This window comes from Schistocerca piceifrons, chromosome 7 (assembly GCF_021461385.2).
Source record: "Schistocerca piceifrons isolate TAMUIC-IGC-003096 chromosome 7, iqSchPice1.1, whole genome shotgun sequence".
Classification (NCBI taxonomy): Eukaryota; Metazoa; Arthropoda; class Insecta; order Orthoptera; family Acrididae; genus Schistocerca; species Schistocerca piceifrons.
The window spans coordinates 218716281-218739589 of NC_060144.1; the positions used below are offsets into that span (position 1 = coordinate 218716281).

Genomic DNA, 23309 nt, shown 5'->3' on the forward strand with positions numbered 1-23309 from the left:
GGAATCGAGTTTTTCGACGATAGTTTCCTGTCATCGATATCAGTACTGACAAGATTTCAGTTCCAGGAATTCCAAGATCATATCAAAATCTCTACAATAATTCTTGAGATTAACCTGGACATAAAAAAGAACCGAGTAGTTGATAAAACATTTTATTTCATTGCTGTTACACGACAACAATTTAAATTTTTCGTTGTCGTGCAGTAATATTTCCATGTTATGCTTCTTACGTATGACGAATGCAATGTAAGTTCAACGTCAGAACGATATTTTTATATGATATAATTATAATCTGACAATTTTCAGATTTTTTTCCTTTAATTGAACTGTGAAACCCTGCTTCTTGCCAAATTTCATGATTCTATGTCAATGGAAAGTATGCTATAATATTTGACAAGTAAGTTTTCAGGTGTCAAAATATGTGACATAAATGGCCATATTTTTTAACTGCATTGACTTAGAAGTTTAAATGTTTTACACTACCACAGGATCTTAGTCCTTAGTACGTAACATAAATTTCAACTTGATCCATATACCCATTCCTTACGAAAAGGGCTCTTAATAGTCTGACAGTCAGTCGGACAACAAAGCCATCCTATAACCGTTAAGTTTTCACCGATTAATGTACGGAACTCTAAGTAGAATTTCCATAATATCAGTTTAGGTCAGAGACATGGTGTCTGTTGCTAGGTGTGACGTTCGATATTAATCGATACTCGATTACGAAATTATACCACAACGTGTACCTACACTGACGTGGCAAGTCATGGAATACCTCCTAATATCGTGTCGGACGTCAGATCTCCTTTAGCCCAGTGTAGTGCACGAACTCAAGTCTTCGGAAGTCCCTTGCAGAAATATTGACACACGCTGCCTCTAAAGCCGTCCATAATTGCGAAAGTGTTGCCGGTGCAGGATGTTGTGAACGAACTGACTTTTCGATTATGTCCGATAAATATTCGATAGTTTCATGTTGGGTGATATGTGCCGCCAAATCAGTCGTTAGAATTGTCCACAATGTTCCTCAAGTCAGTCTGGAACAGTTTAGGCCCGCTGACATAGGCATTGCCTTCCATAAAAATTCATGATGTCCAATGGTCTCCAAGTAGCTGGACATAAAAATTTCCAGTCAATGATCGATTCAGTTGGACCAGAGGACCCAATTCATTCCATTAAAATACAGCCCACACCATTGTGGAGCCACTAGCAGCTTGCACAGTGCTTTTTTGACAACTTGAGTCCATGGCTTCGTGGAGTCTGCGCCGCACTCGAACTCTGCCATCGGCCCTTACTAACTGAAATCGGGACTCATCCGACCACGCCACGGTTTCCAGTCGTCTATGGTCATGCACGTAGGAGAGGCGGTGCAGGCGATATCGCGCTATTAGGAATCACCCTTACGTCAGTCGTTGGCTGACATATCCCAACGGATACGTTTGTCAAACGTCCCACATTGATTTTTTCGGTTATTTCTTGCAGTGTTGCTTGTCTGTTAGCACTGACACTCCTACGCGAACGTCGCTGCTCTCGGTCGTTAAGTGAAGGCTGTCGGCTTAAAATCTGGTATTCTCAGCACACTCTCGACACTGTGAATCTCGAAACATTGAATTACCCAATAATTTCCACAATGGAATGTCCCATGTGTCTAGTTCGAACTGCCATTCCAGCGTTCCAAGTCCGTTAATTGCCGTCCTGCAGCAGTAACCACGTCGGAAACATTTTCTCATGAATCACCCGAGTATTAATGACAGCTCCGTCAATGCGCTGCCCTTTCATACCTTGTGTACACGCTACCACTGCCATCTGTGTATGTACTTATCGCTATTCCACGACTTCTATCACCTTAGTGTATTAGTGACGTGTGGCAGTGCCTGTTGATGTCTTACGCTGGTGTGCTGGTAGGCAACGACCGTGCTGACCCCGCCGCACGTGTGGACGCGGTTGACGAAGATGGAGGACTCGACCCACGAGCAGTTCCGGTCGCTGCGCTTCCCGGTCAGTTCGGGTTCCACGCTGGACTCGAGCAAGGCGGCGCTGCTGCACGAACGGCTGGGCCTGCGCATGGCTCAGTGGTACGGCACTTCAGAGGTGCTCCCCATAGCCGGAATCACCAAGGGCGAGGGGGGAGCGCTGCCGCCCACTGGGTCCGTGGGCCGCATCAACGCCTACACGCAGGCCAGGGTGAGAACAACAGCGGGAACTCAGCCCGCTCCCCCCAAGTCCAATGGCGAACTCTTCTAATTCGTCTTCTTCTCCTTCTTCTGCTTCATTTCAAGGAGGCTTATAGTCTGTTCCGTCTTCAAAAGAGCCACTTTTTTCTTGGTCTTCCAGTATCTCTCTTTCCTGTAGGTCTATTGTCTTTAAGATGTATAACTATTCTCTCTGTCTTAATTCCTTCAGTATGCTTCAAATGTTTAGAAGAAACATTAAGGAAAGACAAACCTACGTTTCTAGCATTTGTAGACTTAGAGAAAGCTTTTGACAATGTTGACTGGAATACTCTCTTTCAAATTCTAAAGGTGGCAGGGGTAAAATACAGGGAGCGAAAGGCTATTTACAATTTGTACAGAAACCAGATGGCAGTTATAACAGTCGAGGGGCATGAAAGGGAAGCAGTGGTTGGGAAGGGAGTGGGACAGGGTTGTAGCCTATCCCCGATGTTATTCAATCTGTATATTGAGCAAGCAGTAAAGGAAACAAAAGAAAAATTCGGAGTAGGTATTAAAATCCGTGGAGAAGAAATAAAAACTTTGAGGTTCGCCGATGACATTGTAATTCTGTCAGAGACAGCAAAGGACTTGGAAGAGCAGTTGAACGGAATGGAAAGTGTCTTGAAAGGAGGATATAAGACGAACATCAACAAAAGCAAAACGAGGATAATGGAATGTAGTCGAATTAAATCGGGTGATGCTGCCGGAATTAGATTAGGAAATGAGACACGTAGTAAAGGAGTTTTGCTATTTGGGAGCAAAATAACTGATGATGGTCGAAGTAGAGAGGATATAAAATGTAGACTGTCAATGGCAAGGAAAGCGTTTCTGAAGAGAAATTTGTTAACATCGAGTATAGTAGATTTAAGTGTCAGGAAGTCGTTTCTGAAAGTATTTGTATGGAGTGTAACCATGTATGGAAGTGAAACATGGACGATAAATAGATTAGACAAGAAGAGAATAGAAGCTTTCGAAACGTGGTGCTACAGAAGAATGCTGAGGATTAGATGGGTAGATCACATAACTAATGAGAAGGTATTGAATAGAATTGGGGAGGAGTTTGTGGCACAACTTGACTAGAAGAAGGGATCGGTTGGTAGGACATGTTCTGCGGCATCAAGGGATCACCAATTTAGTACTGGAGGGCAGCGTGGAGGGTAAAAATCGTAGAGGGAGACCTTGAGATGACTACACTAAGCAGATTCAGAAGAATGTAGGCTGCAGCAGGTACTGGGAGATGAAGAAGCTTGCACAGGATAGAGTAGCATGGAGAGCTGCATCAAACCAGTCTCAGGTCTGAAGACCACAACAACATGCTTCAAATTTTTGAAATGGCTCTAAGCTCTACAGGACTTAACATCTGAGGTCATCAGTCCCCTAGACTTAGAACTACTTAAACCTAACTAACCTAAGGACATCACACACATCCATGCCCGAGGCAGGATTCGAACGTGCGACTGTAGCATCAGCGCGATTGCGGATTGAAGCACCTAGAACCGCTCGGTCACAGCGGCCGGCTCAGTATGCTTCTCACCTCGTTTTCTACTCTTTCCATCATGAAAAATATAGGGCAAATCTCCTAATTCTTTCACCCCAACTACTGCGGAAGTGGAAACTACTATTGATGTGCGGTTTGCACAGAATGAATTAGTAATCAGAGCTCCTATTGTTAGCCATTAAACACATTGTAATAATACATAGAAAGTGCATTTTTGTACATTCATACACTTTTAAATGGAGCAATGACTACTGACATTAACAGGCTAAAAGTAGGGTAAGTTAAAATGTCAGTGGCGTTTGTTGCAGGATTCTAGTGCTAGTCGTTGACGAGATATCGTCTTTTCAAAATTTCCCACACCGAGACCTGTGTAGTACCTGTGGTAGCAAACACTATGTGGATTCCGTCCCGTAACAAAACACTGGCCATCACACGTTGTGTTGAAAATGACAACCGACAGCGGCAACACACGAATATGAAACGACTGCTGCACATGTGATATCATATGCCAGCATTTCAACGGAGATGTCCGGGCAAGCTGCAGTAATATGTAGTTGCTTATCATCGGGTGTAGTTGGTATGCTCTTGTGGAAAGCGTCTTTTAGCTTTCCCCACAGAAAAATTTTACAGGCTTGAAATACGTGGAAAAGACCAGACAAGTCACAGTTGCGCTGCTTCCAATCGAATAATTTGGGAACAACTCTTGAAGATGTGCTTTAGTGCTTCGTGCACTATGGGCTGGACAGCCATCACATTGGCACCACAGGTTCCTCGTAATCTGCAGTGGAATGTCTTCTAGCACCTGTGGAAGATGGTCTGTTATGAGGCTGCAGTACTTGTGCACGTTCAATGTTAAGTCTATGAAAAACAGACGTATGGGCTGATGGTTCCGCATCCCACACCACACGTTTACACTCAATGGGCGAGGAAGTTCCACCTGGCGAAGCCAACATGGATAGTCAACATATCAATAGAGCATATATAGGCAGTTTACCTGGCCATGGTCACTAAAGGTGGCTTCAACACTAAACAAGATACATGATACATCTGGACTCTCTTGTCTTAAGACCCATAAAAAAAAGAGTTAACACGATTCTCATAATCGTCTCCATGCACCTCTTCATGAAGAGAGATGTGATAGGGATGGAACCTAAGCAGATGGAGAATGTGCAGGATAGTTGCCTGACTAATGCAACTTCCTGGTACTTATCATGCAGACCAACTGCAACAGCAGCAACGACACTAATTTCCCTCTCTTCTGTTGCCAGTTGTTTACTTCTTTTACGTTGTCTAGGTGTTACACTACCACTTTCACATTACCAACCGTAGAGCCTGGTACATAACTGCACAAATGGTTGACTTCTATTGGGACATCATGCTGCATACATTGTACAAGAACGAACTGCATTCTTCCTACACCCTCCATACAGCATGAGCATGTCGGCTTTTTCTGTATTGACAAATCCCACTGCCCACTCACGAGTTACTGCTTGGACTGTCTTACACTGACTGGCTAGCAAGTCGCAATGCACTTGAGGAACACACTAGCACATGGTAGGCAAACATTACATTGTACCTCGCAATAACAAAGGTTGAATGGCTCAAACAAGTGTTGGTGTGGAAACTTTTCAAAATACAATATCTTGTAAACGATTCGCACTAGAATCCTGTAAGAAACACCACTGACATTCTAATTTATCCTACTTTTAGTCTGTTAATGTCCGTAAGCATTTTTCCATTTAAGAAAGTGTGTGTTTGCACAAAAGATACGGTTTTTAAATATCATTAGAATCTGTTTGTTGACTAACAATACAAGCCCCTACCAAGACACGATCGCAAAGGAAGAGTGGAAATGGTAAACGTTCTAAATGCCATTTTTTCACAAAACGCGTTTTCAGTACTGTTGTGTTCTATGTCCCTACACTTGGTCCAAGTATAGAACACTGGTATACGGTCTTCGTGGCCAGCAATGCTCCCCAATTTAGTTCCAAGTGATAAGCATCAAGATCTCCATTTAGTCTGGAGTGGTTTTAAAAGATAACACACACATTTTTTGTGAGTGAACACAGCTTATTTACCTCTGACAGAAATTTTCCAACTATAAAGATACGTAGAAAAGTCATAAACTCGTTTGTTCCACAATATTCATATAAGATTGACTCAGTTGAAGCTATAGTGCTGTGTGGGCACGTTTTGACATCTGTTTTTCCAGCTTGTTATTAGCCTCTCCGGCCACAACAGCTTTTAGAGCGATTTGTCACTTGTAGAGGGCAGGTCTGTGGGCTAGCATTTAGGTGGTGTTACGTCCAGGGGGCGCTTTCGAAGTGTCAGGTTGTTGAGTACTGCGTTTGACAGCGGTTGGAGTAAACGCCCTAAAATCAGGGCTGACAGTATCCTTGGCACTCTGCTAAAAGTTGCGTTTTCAGTCACTGCGGTTTCAGTGGGACTGATGGTCAGCTTCAGCCATAAAAATTAGTCGTTGAAAAAGCTACATCCGCACAATGCACAGAACCAGACTTGCTATCGGCATCTGAGTTTGCAAGATGCCAGAGTCAACTGTGGTGCTGTGTTGGGTTCGTGTCTGCCACCTTAAAGAACTGAGTGCAGGAGCATCTCGTGAATAGCATCCATTGGTTCCTGATTCCTAGCAAACTCATCAAAACACCAGGAGTAGAGTAAAGTGGGCATCAGGTCACTTAGTTAGTGCAGGTTGCCTACATTTGGAGCAAGCACACATTCAGGGGCAAACGTATTGTTCTGTTCCATGATAGCCCATAACCTATTGTTCTCTTTGATTGACAGGTCCCTAAGTTATTGTTCTGTTGATAATCAGTCCTTCTGAAAAACCCTCCCTACCACCCTCCCCTACCACTCTCGTTCGGCGATACAAACACACTTTTGATATCAAATTAACTGTCTACTTACTTAAATCAGTCAGTTAATTAACCCCTCCACCCCTCAGAAATTCCCCATCCCTCCCCTCCCTTCCACCACTTCCACCTCCCTGCACCATCTGGAAGTTGGTGCTGGAGAGGAAGGATACCATGACAGGAAATTCAAATCACTGTCAATTACATAGCAAAAGGATATACAGTCTGGTCATAACATTCAATTCTCAGAGGTTGGATATCTTTTATTTGGTGGGAAAAGGTCACATCCAACAACTACTTGTTCTATTTTTGTAATCACACTGCTGCGGATTGGAGATGTCGTCGTGTTGGAATATTTTAGTGTGTGTACTCACCTTGACATGCAAGGATTGACAGAGCTAGTGCACAGTGCCACCACCAGAGGACGTCCACACCATGGCCCCATCCCTCATCCCCCTTCCTCCGCATCCCTCCAAGAAAAAATTGGCAGGAAAAGGACTCCCTCCATTCTAGAGAGGGAGGATCTCACAGCATGATTCAAATCAAAGTCAATAACATATTGATGCATATTCTTCATTTAGTCCCCCACTTGTGAACAACTCACATTTGCACCACACACCCCATTCCCATGATGCAATAATTGCAATCACTGAGGAATGGAATGAAGTGTGGTATAGTAACCACCAGTTGTGGTCTCACACCAGTTTTTCTGTCATCAGTGTCTCCGCGTAGGTCAGAACCGCCCAATGTCCTAACTACAGATCATGTTACTAAATACCGCCGACCACAGACTGGATATCAGCCCCCTTTCATCTTTGGGCTCCCAAACAAAGCATCCAGTGATGGCGTTTTGTTGATCGGGAATCCACACTCACTTTCTGTCTCTGTCTCTCTCAAGAGGCCACTCCCTGTTTTAATCTGCCAGGAAATTTCATATCAGCGCACACTCCGCTGCAGAGTGAAAATTTCATTCTGGAGACCAGTACTTGTTTATTTCATAGGATCACCACATACGCTTGATGTCAGCACGTTGACAGTATTTGTTTTCACTATATCAGAAGAGATGGATGCGGTAACATCTTATCGATTTATCTACTGGGTGACAGTAGCAGAGTTTTTATAGTTCATAGTTTTTCTCTGTTGAATGGCACAAAATAATAAGGATAGAGAGAATGTTTGTGTGACAGACATGAATGCACCATGAGGGATGCAGATCTCCTTCAGATTGCAGTAGCTGTATGTAGTTTGTAGATATACCACAATGCAGTAGCAAAATTCTCATCCTTTCTCCAGTTCCCATATGATCTAGGCTCTTCATAATTTTCCCACCAACAAATATCACTGTAATTGCTCATACTGTTTTTTCTACTACATCGGGCTTCAGGAGAAAGCTTTGTTTGGCGCTGGCGTTGCACATTCTTCACAGCTGGCGGAGCTTTGACAACATGTTATCATTTCCACCAATTAGTCAAAACACGGTTCTGTCACATTAGCTCAGTTCGCCCCATTTCTCCATCGGATGCAGAAGGTCTTACATGTAATTACACTCCAGCTTCTGGTCAGTTCTGATTTAAGTTGGCATGATCACTTCGACAAAGTAGAAGGGAGGGCAAGATAGAGGAAGAGTTAAAACATGCAGAGGGACTATCTAAAACCACACTGGACTTTTGCTGTATGGGGTCCTTAGGAGACAGATCTAAAATGGTGACTCGTTTTGCGAGATGAGTGTAGTATGAATATGATTCACCAGAAACTGTACGATATCTCCATAGGATCCAATGCAAGTATGTGACTGAATGGAAAGACTTGATTCCAACTCACAGACAGCATTTCTACCAAACAATGTAATACTACAGATCTGGAAAGCCAGTGTACTGGGCCTAGGCTTTTGTACATTTCTTCTATGCAGAGTGACAGTAACATAGTCATTGTAATAGTGTTTTTAATACCGCAGTCCTTATCCGAAATGTATGTTGCCAGCGGTAGAATCCTTCTGCATTCAGCTTCAAATGTCGGTTCTCAGTGGTGTTCCTTGGAATGAACATCATCTTCTCTCCAGGATTTCCCATTTTAGCTACTGGCGAGTGTGCTCTGACTGCTGAAAAGAAAAGTAACTCACCATGCAAGGTGACTCTCTTGATCAATTTAATTAATTGGCATATCGCTTTGGTATCAATGACATACCACATGGTAGGTGCATGAGATGAGGAGATGGCTAGGGTACCACTGATATGATTTGGGAGTGGTAATCAGACATCTTTTCTTTTAACAAAATTTCAATATCCCTACTACACATGGAGAGACGACCATCATAATAATGTCAGATGTACTACCGAATTTATAAAGTGGTATGTAGTATAAACCTGATATTTGAAACTTCTTGTAGACTTCATATATGGCGAAGCATTTGGTTACTTTGTGAGAGTTCGAAAGTGAGAAGACATCCTGAGACAGAGGTAGATCTTAGCACTCTATCATGAGCCAAAAATCATTTTAATATTCTAGTGCTGTGATGCAGCATGTAATAGATATTAAGCTGATTAGGATAGATTTTTTTACCTGATGAGAGAAAACTTATAGGAAATGTAGCCATGCCATACTGTTACAGAAGTAACGATAGTTTTGAGATGTGAAAACGTGTATGTGATCCGATTTCTTCTGTCTTCGAAAATAACTCGTATAAAAAGAGGAAATTTGCATTTAGTGTGAGAAATTTGAGGTGTGCAGTCAAGAATGTTGCCATATCAGATTGGGTAAGGTGGATTTTTTAAACTGGCGTGTCAATTTCGGAGTGGAATTGGTTGGAGGCACTGTATAAATCCAGGTAGCAGCTGCTTGCTTTACAGTGCACTGTGGTTAGCGGCAGGAGTGGTCACGAGGCTTCAGCACCTTGAATTCGGGGATTAGCTCAGCCTGTGATGGGTGGTTAGGTACAAATAATGCGCCAACCTGTCTGATCTTGCCCACGACAGCAGGGGCTCAAGAAGTGACTGTTGGGGGATCGGTGCAGCTTTACTATGGATAAGGTGGAAGTGAGTATTTTAAGTGCCCTATTTGACTCCTGTACATTGTTGGACAATTAATTTTATCGATTTAATTAATTAGCCAATAATTTGATACCCAAAGTGTGCTTGTATCAGTGAGGGAGAGGGGTGGGGGAGAGGGGTAGGGGAGGGTTTCTCAGAAGGATGGATTATCCAGAGGGGCCATAATCCACTTAGTAGAACAATAGCTTAAGGATCTCTCAATCAAAAGAGAACAATAGGTTAAGGGCTGACATGGAACAGAACAATAGGTTTGTCCCTAAATATATACTTGCCCCTGGTGTAGGCTACTGGCAGTAACAAAATAGCCTGATGCCCTCTTCATCCTACTATTAACATCTACTTGATGTCAGCCCTTGGTTGAGCCGTTCTCAACTTACGCATCGATCTGCAAGAAAATATGGTGTTTTTTAAACTCAATGTTCTCACAATTTTTTTAACTTCATTAATTTTTTTCTAACAATTATGTAATATCCTCCAACAGTTGTGTTCTTGGAAATTAAGTCGATTAATCCTGGGAGTAGCTGCTCAGCTTGTCTTGTATCATTTTCTATGTTTTAACAAATTGGTTTGTGTCTTTAATAAATATGTTAATAAATTTATGGTGCAGTATCCTTTCACTCAACACCAGCTCTCTACCACACTGCAGCTATGAACCCATTCTATGTAATTCCAGTCCCTACAAATCACTGCCAGAACATTGTCTATGGAGATCTGTAAGACCTCCGAATGTACTATGAGCAATGTGTCTCATACTCATCCTCCCCAAAAACCTATATAAAAATGTTTACTGTGTAACAGTGTAAGAGTAGAAAAACGTCAATGTATTCGAAAGAGAAAAGACCATGGTAGATGCTTGCCAATCTGTGCTTCATCTGAAGAACCAGCTATATTTATCAGTTGCAAAGCTGAAGCACCTGTTCACGATGTTGCTGTTTCTTCCTCTACAGCATGGAAAATCCCACAGTAAACTTCACACCCTCTGATCTCAAGAACAGTGTTTTGTAACAAATGGAAGTCAGCACTGAGAGACCTTTTTTTTATTTATGTTGTACTATTGTAACAAATTTAAAAGAAACGGTGCATGGTTTTTGTTGACCGCTGTTCAGCCAGTTAAAATATTACCGCTTCATTTCTGTTCTTTTATTACCACAAATGAAATGTAGTGCATCTGTATTAGCCTAATGGCATTTGAAGCAAAAACTTTCGTTTTGGCACACAGAATAAGTCAGTTTCCTAGTGTGGCATTTCGAACGATCTTAATAAATTATTTTCTAATTTGTCTGATCTGTAGTATGCGAATATCTTGTCAATATTTTGGATACAAATAAGTACTGTACAAAAACTGATACAGTGCTTTTTGATTCTCTTGACAAATTTTAGATTTGGCATTTAGAACCTTTTCCCTTTCTGCTTTTGAAATGTTTCCTAAATGATTTGAATATCATACTTCTTTTAATCACTTAGTCGTTAATTTTATTTCGTATTTTTTGGTCAAGTAGGTACTGCATTTGAAGATGTCCGCCTCTAGAATGTGGTTCACGAATCCATATTACTTCTGAATCAGAATTTAAACCATGGAGCTGATTGGTATGAATCTTGCACGCCTGCAAGTTGTCACTACTGGAACAATGAAACATTCCTCCCCTCCCTCACCCACATTCCCTACCACCGTACTGTAGCTGCCTCTGAGATAAGCGTCAACTTCCTTAGCTTACGGTCGAATTCCCCAGCGTCAATCAAAATTACGCTGATTTTGAAATGTTGCTGTCTCTGTAAGAATTTTTGTTTGTTATTGAACAGAAAAACAACTCTTAAGAAACTACTACACTCGTGTTCACAAATTAAGGATAATGCTGATACATGATGAAACAGCGCTCTGGTGGGAGGTTTGCGGGTTTAAATCACCTCGGGGTATGACCATGCAGTGCATTTGACCTGCGGTCGTCGCACGGTGGCGCTGGCAGCAATCCACATAGCAGACGTATGTTGGTGCATGTCAGAGTACGGTGCAGCGAGTAAGTGTGCAGACGTTTTCAGACGTGCTAATGGTGACTGTGTGTTGAAAATGGCTCAAGGAACACATATTGACGACGTTATGAGGGGTAGAATACCAGGGCGACTAGTAGCTGCTCAAACACAGCAGGTCGTAGCACAGGCCCTCCGTGTGTCACTAAGTGTGATCTCAAGATTATGGCAACGATTCCAGCAGATAGGAAACGTGTCCAGGCGCTACAGTACGGGACTTCCACAGTGTCCAACACCACAAGAAGACCGAGATCTCACCATCAGTCTCCGCAGACGGCCACGGAGTACTGCAGGTAGCCTTGCTCGGGACCTTACCGCAGCCATTGGAACAGTTGTCTCCAGACACACAGTCTACAGACGACTAAACAGACATGGTTTATTCGTCCAGAGACCTTCAAGGTGCATTCCACTGACCGCTGGTCACAGGAGAGCCCGTAAAGCCTCGTGTCAAGAACATAGTACGTGGTCATTGGAACAGTGGTCCAAGGTTATGTTCACAGACGAGTCCAGGTATAGTCTGAACAGTGATTATCGCCGCGTTTTCATCTGGCGTGAACCAGGTACCTGATACCAACCCCTTAATGTCCTTGAAAGGGACCTGTATGGAGGTTGTGGTTTGATGGTGTGGGGTGGGATTATGATTGGTGCACGTTCACCCCTGCGTGTGTCTGACAGAGGAGCTGTAAAAGGTCAGGTGTATCAGGACGTCATTTTGGACCAGTATGTCCACCTTTTCAGGGGTACAGTGGGTCCCACCATCCCCCTGGTGGATGATAATGCACGGCACCACCGAGCTGCCATCGTGGTGGAGTACCTTGAAACAGAAGATATCAGGCGAATGGAGTGGCCTGCCTGTTCTTCAGACCTAAACCCCATCGAGCACATCTGGGAAGCTCTGGGTTGATGTATCGCTGCACGTCTTCAAACCCTACGACACTTCAGAAACTCCGACAGGCACTGGTGCAAGAATGGGGGGCTATAACCCAGCAGCTGCTTAACCACCTGATCCAGAGTATGCCAACCCGTTGTGCGGCCTGTGTACGTGTGTGTGGTGATGATATCCCATATTGATGTCGGGCTACATGCGCAGGAAACAGTGGCGTTTTGTAGCACATGTGTTTCAGTACGGTTTTCTCAACTTATCACCAATATCGTGAACTTACACATCTGTGACGTGTGTGTTGCCTATGTGCCTATTCTATTAGCACCAATTTTGTGAAGTGCCACATTGTGTGGCACCACATTCTGCAATTATCCTTAATTTATGAGCATGAGTGTATAAAATGTGGCTGAGCACCGTGGACCGCACGAAAAATCTTGTATAATACTCTATATTTGCACGAAGTAAAAACACAAAAATATAAAAACTTGATTCGGGTCGCAGTTTGACCACCAGTGGTCTACAGCGCTTTCAATACCCTCACTTTGTCTTGAAAGGTTACGCTCTCCAGCAGGCGCCTTTGTATGCTGCAGGTAGTGGACGTGGAGACCGGCCGAACACTGGGACCTGGCCAGGAAGGCGAGCTGCACTTCCGTGGGCCCACAGCCTGCAACGCGGTAGGCCCGGACCAGTGGTTCAACACTGGGGACATCGGTCACTACGAGCCTGCCGGCTGGATATTCGTCGTGGACCGCGTCAAGGAGCTCATCAAGTTCCAGGGCATACACGTCAGTAGCCGCGCAAGCTCACTAGCCTACAGTCCACGTGCTAACGTTATTATGAGAAAAATTCTGTTTCTAATGCTTCTTTTGTTTTCCTGAAAATTACCACAGATACAGAAAGGGCAATAAAACAAATACAGCAGGATTTCATCTGTATACTGTGCTTTTTCCACTTTGTCGTCACCATTCGTCTCACACTTTTGCCAACAATGAACAGGAATCTACACTGCGGTGGTAAAAACTTGAAACAGCTGCGGCCAGCCAACCTTGCTATTTTGACGAAGCATCTGAGACTTGTTCTTGACCCCCCCTACCCCCATGAACCATGGACCTTGCCGTTGGTGGGGAGGCTTGTGTGCCTCAGTGATACAGATGGCCGTACCGTAGGTCTAACCACAACGGAGGGGTATCTGTTGAGAGGCTAGACAAACGTGTGGTTCCTGAAGAGGGGCAGCAGCCTTTTCAGTAGTTGCAGGGGCAACAGTCTGGATGATTGACTGATCTGGCCGTGCAACACTAACCAAAACGGCCTTGCTGTGCTGGTACTGCGAATACTGCGAACAGCTGAAGGCAAGGGGAAACTACAGCCGTAATTTTTCCCCGAGTGCATGCAGCTTTACTGTATGGTTAAATGATGATGGCGTCCTCTTGGGTAAAATATTATGGAGGTAAAATAGTCCCCCATTCGGATCTCCGGGCGGGGACTACTCAAGAGGACGTCGTTATCAGGAGAAAGAAAACTGGCGTTCTACGGATCGGAGCGCCGAATGTCAGATCCCTCAATCGGGCAGGTAGGTTAGAAAATTTAAAAAGGGAAATGGATAGGTTGAAGTTAGATATAGTGAGAATTAGTGAAGTTCGGTGGCAGGAGGAGCAAGACTTTTGGTCAGGTGAATACAGGGTTATAAATACAAAATCAAATAGGGTAATGCAGGAGTAGGTTTAATAATGAATAAAAAAAATAGGAGTGCGGGCAAGCTACTACCAACAGCATAGTGAACTCATTATTGTGGCCAAGATAGACACGAAGCCCATGCCTACTACAGTAGTACAAGTTTATATGCCAACTAGCTCTCCAGATGATGAAGAAATTGATGAAATGTATGATGAGATAAAAGAAATTATTCAGGTAGTGAAGGGAGTCGAAAATTTAATAGTTATGAGTGACTGGAATTCGAGAGTAGGAAAAGAGCGAGAAGGAAACATAGTGGGTGAATATGGATTGGGGGGAGAGAAATGAAAGAGGAAGCTGTCTGGTAGAATTTTGCACAGAGCATAACTTAATCATAGCTAACACTTGGTTCAAGAATCATAAAAGAAGCTTGTATGCATGGAAGAATCCTGGAGATACTAGAAGGTATCAGATAAATTACATAATGGTAAGACAGAGACTTAGGAACCAGGTTTTAAATTGTAAGACATTTCCAGGGGCAGATGTGGACTCTGAACACAATCTATTGGTTATGAACTGTAGATTAAAACTGAAGAAACTGCAAAAAGGTGGGAATTTAAGAAGATGGGACCTGGATAAACTGAAAGAACCAGAGGTTGTACAGAGTTTCAGGGAGAGCATAGGGGAACAGTTGACAGGCATGGGGGAAAGAAATACAGTAGAAGAAGAATGAGTAGCTCTGAGGGATGTAGTAGTGAAGGCAGCAGAGGATCAAGTAGGTAAAAAGACGAGGGCTAGTAGAAATCCTTGGTTAACTGAAGAAATATTGAATTTAATTGATGAAAGGAGAAAATATAAAAACGCAGTAAATGAAGCAGGCAAAAAGGAGTACAAACGTCTCAAAAATGAGATCGAGAGGAAGTGCAAAATGGCTAAGCAGGGATAGCTAGAGGACAAATGTAAGGATGTAGAGGCTTATCTCACCAGGGGTAAGATAGATACTGCCTACAGGAAAATTAAGGAGACCTTTGGAGAAAAGAGAGCCACTTGTATGAATATCAAGAGCTCAGATGGAAACCCAGTTCTATGGAAAGAAGGGAAAGCAGAAAGGTGGAAGGAGTATATAGATGGTCTATACAAGGGCGATGTACTTGAGGACAATACTATGGAAATGGAAGAGGATGTAGATGAAGATGAAAGGGGAGATACAATACTGCGTGAAGAGTTTGACAGAGCACTGAAAGACCTGAGTCGAAACAAGGCCCCGGGAGTAGACAACATTCCATTGGAACTACTGACGGCCTTGGGATAGCCAGTCCTGACAAAACACTACCATCTGGTGAACAAGATGTATGAGACAGGTGAAATACCCTCAGACTTCAAGAAGAATATAATAATTCCAATCCCAAAGAAAGCAGGTGTTGACAGATATGAAAATTACCGAACAATCAGTTTAATAAGTCACAGCTGCAAAATACTAACACGAATTCTTTACAGACGAATGGAAAAACTGGTAGAAGCCGACCTCGGGGAAGATCAGTTTGGATCCCGTAGAAATGTTGGAACACGTCAGGCAATACTGATCCTACGACTTATCTTAGAAGAAAGATTAAGGAAAGGCAAACCTACATTTCTAGCATTTGTAGACTTAGAGAAAGCTTTTGACAATGTTGACTGGAATACTCTCTTTCAAATTCTAAAGGTGGCAGGGGTAAAATACAGGGAGTTAAAGGCTATTTACAATTTGTACAGAAACCAGATGGTAGTTATAAGAGTCGAGGGGCACGAAAGGGAAGCAGCGGTTGGGAAGGGAGTGAGACAGGGTTGTAGCCTGTCCCCGATGTTATTCAATCTGTATATTGAGCAAGCAGTAAAGGAAACAATAGAAAAATTCGGAGTAGTCCATGGAGAAGAAATAAAAACGTTGAGGTTCGCCGATGACATTGTAATTCTGTCAGAGACAGCAAAGGACTTGGGAGAGCAGTTGAATGGAATGGAAAGTGTCTTGAAAGGAGGATATAAGATGAACATCAACAAAAGCAAAACGAGGACAATGGAATGTAGTCGAATTAAGTCGGGTGATGCTGAGGGAACTAGATTAGGAAATGAGACACTTAAAGTAGTAAAGGAGTTTTGCTATTTGGGGAGCAAAATAACTGATGATGGTCGAAGTAGAGAGGATATAAAATGTAGCCTGGCAATGGCAAGGAAAGCGTTTCTGAAGAGAAATTTGTTAACATCGAGTATAGATTTAAGTGTCAGGAAGTCGTTTCTGAAAGTATTTATATGGAGTGTAGCCATGTATGGAAGTGAAAAGTGGACGATAAATAGTTTGGGCACAAAGAGAATGAAGCTTTCGAAATGTGGTGCTACAGAAGAATGCTGAAGATTAGATGGGTAGAGCACATAACTAATGAGGAGGTATTGAATAGAATTGGGATGAAGAGCAGTTTGTGGCACAACTTGACAAGAAGAAGGGACCGGTTGGTAGGACGTGTTCTGAGGCATCAAGGGATCACAAATTTAGCATTGGAGGGCAGCGTGGAGGGTAAAAACCGTAGAGGGAGACGAAGAGATGAATCCACTAAGCAGATTCAGAAGGATGTAGGTTGCAGTAAGCACTGGGAGTTGAAGAAGCTTGCACAGGATAGAGTAGCATGGAGAGCTGCATCAAACCAGTCTCAGGACTGAAGACAAAAACAACAACATCTGAGACTGGAACCTGTCGACCACACAGTCCATCTTTCGTAGGCCCAAAGCCATGGAGCTCTGAAGGTGCTAAATGAGGAGAGTACAACAGACGTGGAATGGCAGTCCACCCACATTTGCCAATGAGTTTCATGGTCGTAAAACTGTTTGTGTATTTCTATGGCTTCTCTGAACAAGCAGGTGTGATAGCTCTTGTCCACAGCAGGTACTTCCATGTCGGCAAATGGAGGGTTAAGCTTTGACAATGCCAGCCACTTGTGCTGGTGAAATTTCAGAAAAATCATCGAACAACCGTCGGCCGAAGGAACCGAGACGGGAGCTGACAGGCAATTTGTTAATTGCATTTGGAATACAGGGTGTGTAAATAAAGTTTCAAGACTGGTCTCAGAACATAAAATTTATTGAATACTTTCATACATCGGACTAAAATTCTTCAGAATATGTGCCTTGAGAATGCAGACATCGCTGCCAGAGATATTTCCACTGCTGGTAGGCTCCCTGGAACTCCTTAACCGGAATGTTGTTCAAAACCCTCGTCGAAGCCTTTTGGACCGATGTGACGCCGTCAAACTACTTCCCTTTAAGATCTCTCTTCATCTGGGGGAACACTTGGGTCGAGGTTGGAGCTATAGGGTGGCTGCGGCAGCGCTGCCACATTGAACCGGGTCAAAAATTCAGTCCAGCGAAGCAGGTGTGAACGGTCGCCTTGTTGTGGAGCACCCAGTCCTCCTCCTTCTCCTGGCGAGTTCGGTGGACTCGATCCCTTAAACGGCGGACCATTCCAGTATAATACTGACCATTGACAGTCTGTCCGACAGGCGCAAACACTTTGTGGATCACTGCTTTTGCGTGGAAGGAAGCAATGAACACGCTTTTCACACGTGACTTGCTGATACAGGCTTTCTTCGGGTTTGTGATGAGGCGGTGTGCCACTCCAAGCTTTGCCTCTTCGACTCTGGATCGTATTCGAAGACCCAGGTCTCCTCATCAGTGACCACTTCGTCCAAAAAATCAGTATCGGTTTGTAAACGTTCAAGTATTTCCTGCGAAACTTCCAGGCGCCAGTACTTCTGCTCATCCGAGAGCACTTTAGGGACAAGTTTCGCACACAATTTTCTCATCATTAGATCTTCTGTCACCAGCTAAAATACCGTTTGGTGATTCTAACCCACTTCATCTGCAATTATTCTGATTCCGAGACGCCGGTTACTGTTTAAAATTTGATGCATTTTGGCCAGATTTTCGTCAGTTTGCCTCGTTGAAGGTCTTCCAGAGCGTTCATTGTCCTCCAAGTCTTCGTGGCCATCTTTGAACCTCTTGTGCCACATGAAAACCATGACATCTGACATGGAGTATTCTTTAGAGGCCTTTTGAGTCATTTTTAACGTTTCTGTACCGGTTTTGTTCAGTTTTACACAAAATTTGATAGAACACCGCTGCTCCAAGAGGCGCTGTATTTTGGACGCTGCGATTTCTGGACGACGTTTCGACACACACAGTCTCTGCACATGCGATGTTTTCACTCCAGCGTTTCGCCGGCGGATGCGGATGCTTGGCTCGCTTACCCAACACCCCCCACCACCTGGCGCAGGTGGCGAGACCGGTCTGCGCGCGCACCGCTACTCAGGATAAGATCTGTCTTGAAACTTTATTTACACACCCTGTATGTTGCCTTCTGAAAGTGTGCTTGTACTCACAGTGAAGTCCCGGTGTCCAGTAAACAGTGTGTTCCCTACGTTGTTTTGCAGGTGTCTCCCTCAGAGATCGAGTCTGTGCTGGTGTCGCACCCGGCCGTGGCCGACGCCGTGGTGCTGGGGAAGCCGCACCCCACAGACACGGAGCACCCCACCGGCTTCGTCGTCCTGCGGCCCGGCGCCTCCGTCACGCGACAACAGCTCGTCGACCTGGTGGCCGGTACGTAAGGGACAAGGGCCAGCGACAGCCTACCACTGAAATCCAAAAGTAGCGATTCAATACTCTGATGTCCTGAAAACAGCAAAAACCACTGAAAACGCCCAAATTACTCAAAACTGGGGTGATGTGCACCAGCAACGAGTAATTAAGATTGCAGAGAGAAGTTACTCTCGTAGGCACAGTAGTATCATTTCTTTTCTAGCCAGACAGGTAAGTGTGGCTCTAAGCTCATTCAGTGAAGAGTCATCGACAAAAGTGGATTGGTAAAACTCGGTATTACTGTGAGCTAGAATCATATGTGAGGGAGTTGGAACTGGGATCAATTACCGTTCTCAAGAAACGGGTTCGTCACATCATAACATGAGCCAGTCGTGAGCTGGGTGTTCCGGAGGCAGTGTCTCCGATTTTCTCTAGCTGGTCGGAAAGGGTGGGAAGTTCAGTTAGGTGAGTCCAAGTGATTACCTTCTCTTCACGTCAGAAGTTTTTGATGCATTTGACTGCTAAAATCGACCACGATTATGGTATTCGTGTGTGCTTCACAACAATTAGAAATGCAGGAAAGAAGAAAACTGTCTAAAATTACTGCTATTTCTACTAGTATATAAGCAAATTTTGTTTTCTAAAACTAAGAGACTGTTATAAGGGAACGGTAAGGGTCACAGATGGAGACTGAATTTAAAGTGGAAATAATATCGTTGGTTTTGACGTGAAGATTAGAAAAAATTGAGAACGTCTAATAAGGGAGCAGTTCTGACTTTGGCCATTTGTATTAAAAGAAAACACACTGCTGGATTTCAAACTTGGAGTGACTCATAAAAAATCGACGTTTCCACACGGGAAGAAAACTTTTCCATTTCTCTATTTTTGAAAACAACTGCTCCGCATCCGATCTTCGTCATGACATAAGGAAATAAAGTTGTCCTTATCCTGAAGGTTGGCTTGAGCGATACAATGGTTTATTATGCATACCCATGTCGGAGCTGCTTTCCTCTGAACTCATAACTGATTTATCGAGCCAGTTATAGGAGAGGCTACAGCCCAACGTAGAATCCAAATCACAGCGCAGTTTGACATTATTCACATTAATATATCGTTTGCGGAAGTGAAAGAAGCGATAACTGACGAACAAAAGTCACAAGACCAACTGGGGTCGAACCCGGAATTATGCCCACTGAAGACCGACAATGACCCCCTCAGCAATAATCCACAACGTCTGCGTCTATCTAAAGGCAATATATTTCGCCTACATTAGCAGTAATAGTATCATCAGAGAAAATGTTATGTAAATAAAGCATAGAACAACACTCAAAGCGAAAGTGATATTCCTCTTTCTTCGCAAAATTAGCAACTCTTCCGTCTTCTGACAGCCTCCTGTGACGCTGACACAGTGCTAGGGCTTCGCATAGTCTGATGAATCCCGATATCTTTTTCACCATGCCGATGGGAGGGCGCAAATCCGTCTTCTTCTGGGGAAACAGCTCCTGAGGGACGGAGATAAGCTGGCGGCAGCTCCATTATGATATGGAAAACGTTCACGTGGGCATCTGTGTGTTCAGTGGAGCTCGTGCAAGTCATCATGACGGCCAAGGAGAACTGTAGACTGGCTGCAGACCACGTACACCCCTTCATGACCATCGTGTTTCTCTGCGGCAGTGGCATTTTCCAACAAGACAATGCTCCATGTCGCAAGATCAGGAGAGACATGGACTAGGTCGTGGGACACAGTGGCGAGTTCCAGTTGATGTAGTGGCCCCCCATCTCGCCAGATTTGGTTCCGACTGAACACATCTGGGATGTGATTGAACGTGACGTCACAGCTCATCACCCCCTCCCCCCCCCCCACCCCCACACCGTCCTCGGAATTTAAGGGGATTAGGTGACTTGGGTGTGCAGATATGGTGCCAGATCCCTCCAGCGACCTCCCGAAGCCTCATTGCTTCCATGCCACGACACGTTGCCGCTGCCATCCTTGTCAAAAGTGGACATATCGGCTATTAGGTAGGTAATAATAATTTTCTGGCTTATCGGTGTATAACCGGCAGCTACAATGCCACAATTGCGAGCTCATTGATGTTATCAGTAGAGGAAAACAAAACGGCGACATAACGAAGCTTTCGCGGGAAACACAATACTGTACATTACGTTGTTTAGTGGTGTCGTTTTCTCGCTAACTTTTGTCTAAAGGTAAAGGAACTAACTCTGTCTTCATTTGAGGCCGTTACCATAAAATCTGAACTTCGTTCCTAATTTTCAATTTCATCAGTTTAAATAGCTACGACTTCCCTTTTTACACGGAAACTACACTTGTTTTAAGCTGTACCGCGAAGAAAAACGGTAACGGGTCGGCCTGAAAGACAAAGAGCTAGAGACACACAATCTTTGCGTAGACAAAGTAGTAGGAATATAGCGGACATCAGTAATGATAATTCTGTTGTTGTTTCGAAACAGAAGTTTAGATGTGCACTGAATGCAATTCCAAATAATTTTGAGAGTTATAATTGCGATTTGATGAATTTACAATGCTGATTTTGTGATGCAAAACATTTCGCAACTGACATTACTTTACATGATACAACGACATTCACTTTGTATTGTCATAAGGGAAATATAATTTACCGCTGTTAACACAAATTTATTTTTCAAGGCACTGTATGAGGGACTCACTTCAAATGATCAAACAATTAAAGAGAAATCAAAGAATTATTTCAATAATACTCGTATTCGTAGCTACAATGCAGTATTTGCTGTGGTCAGCTCTAAGACTAAAATTTCAGACACACTTTTACGTGGAGTGTATCAATTCAAGATAGATCATGTCCAATGACTTCAACGTATGATCATTCTCCCTGTGATGGGCAGTTATATTTTTATGACATCGACACAACTGGTCGAATTTCGACTACGGGTGATACAAGTAAACATAATTTTACAGAACATTAGGAACTGTATCCCTATTTAATATAAGCCGATATGTTTACATCTACATCCTCACTGACCAAGTGTTTCCATTTGTTCTACAACTTCATGATGAGTACGCTGGAGATACCGGTACTTTCCAAGATGACAACAGTCGTGTTCGTAGCGCTGAACGTTGACGTCTCTGGGGTGGCGAACGTTCAGGGACCGTATCGCACAACGACTGGTGCGTTAAATGACCCCATCTTCATCCCGTACAAAATGTCTGGTGAAACGTAGCAATAAACATGACCGTTGCTTTGCGGCATTAGGGGATCTGATCACTGAGTATCTTCTGATGGATATGGCATACAGGAAGCAACTTGTCGCCTCCCTTCCTCGCCGAACTGAGGCCGTTACCGAGGCTTGAGGCTGTGTTACATGGCATTATCGTGATGTTCCTTTTAAAGGGGGATTTGCTCTTCGGTTGCTTATGAAACAAATTTTCTAAATATCTTCGTAGGAAATGATCGCGTTTATGTATAAAAAAAAGACTACGTGTCTACACTAAATTTCTAGGACTTAAAGACTTGACATTTAGAAGAAAAACGTACTGTTAAATTTATATTTCGGACGTATACTCGCAGTTCTGTCTAATGGATGCGGGTTGCGGGCTGTCCAACGAGTATTGGGAAAGTTGGGTGTTGGGCCCAAAAAGAAGGTAGGGAAAAATATTGAGTATGTGATAGACCATGGTTAATGCGATCTTCAGTTCGAAAACTGATTTTGATGAATTAGTTTCTTCGTGTGAAGGGCCACAGCCTCGCCTTAATTTCTGAATGATAAAAACATTTTTAAAATCCACCTAGGCTGTCAGATTCCATACGCTAGGTGGTTTTTATCGTATCATCTATCACATTCCATGTGGCCATTTTCAAATGCAGATGCATCGGTGATGCGTGTGTCATATTTGTGATGCAGGGGGCGTTCAATAAGTAATGCAACACACGTTTTCCCCGGCCAATTTCGATTGAAAAAATGCGGGAGAATACATTCCAGGAAGGGTTGGAGAACATAGTCCTGCCAATACGTCTCACGAAGTGAGAAAATGTGAGCAATAAGAAGAGTGACAGATTTTTTCTCAGCAAATTTCGATTGAAAAAATGCGGAATTCGTTGTGGTACATCGACGAATATTCCCGATTCAGTCTCTATAGTTTCATAAAGTTCCGACAGGAGGCGTCACTACCGTATCCTTAAGAATGGTGTCTGTAACGGAGGTGCGTTCCAAGCAGAGAGCTGTTTGTTACGGAGTTTCGTTTATCGGAAAACCAGAGCTTTGCGGATATTCATAGGCGCTTGTAGAATCTCTACGGAGACATGGCAGTTAACAAAAGCACGGTGAGTCGTTGGGTGGTCATAGAGAACAAGCTCGCGCAAACCCGTTCGATCTCCCGCGTGCCGACCGTCCGCACACAGCTACGGTTCCTGCAATGCTGGAGCGTGCAGACACTCGTCCGAGGTGACCGACGGACCACAAACAAACATCTCGGTGCACAACTGGACGGCTCTGTTGCTAGTACTGACG

General features: G+C 43.7%; 1 protein-coding gene across 1 annotated transcript in view; it reads left to right on the forward strand.

Moving 5' to 3' along the window:
- LOC124804999 (4-coumarate--CoA ligase-like 5) overlaps nt 1-23309 on the forward strand; it is a 166744-nt gene that overhangs the window by 140741 nt on the left and 2694 nt on the right. The window contains exons 6-8 of the mRNA XM_047265396.1: nt 1903-2181; nt 13124-13318; nt 18662-18827. Coding sequence (XP_047121352.1) covers nt 1903-2181; nt 13124-13318; nt 18662-18827 — 640 coding nt within the window. The remainder of the gene's footprint in view (nt 1-1902; nt 2182-13123; nt 13319-18661; nt 18828-23309) is intronic.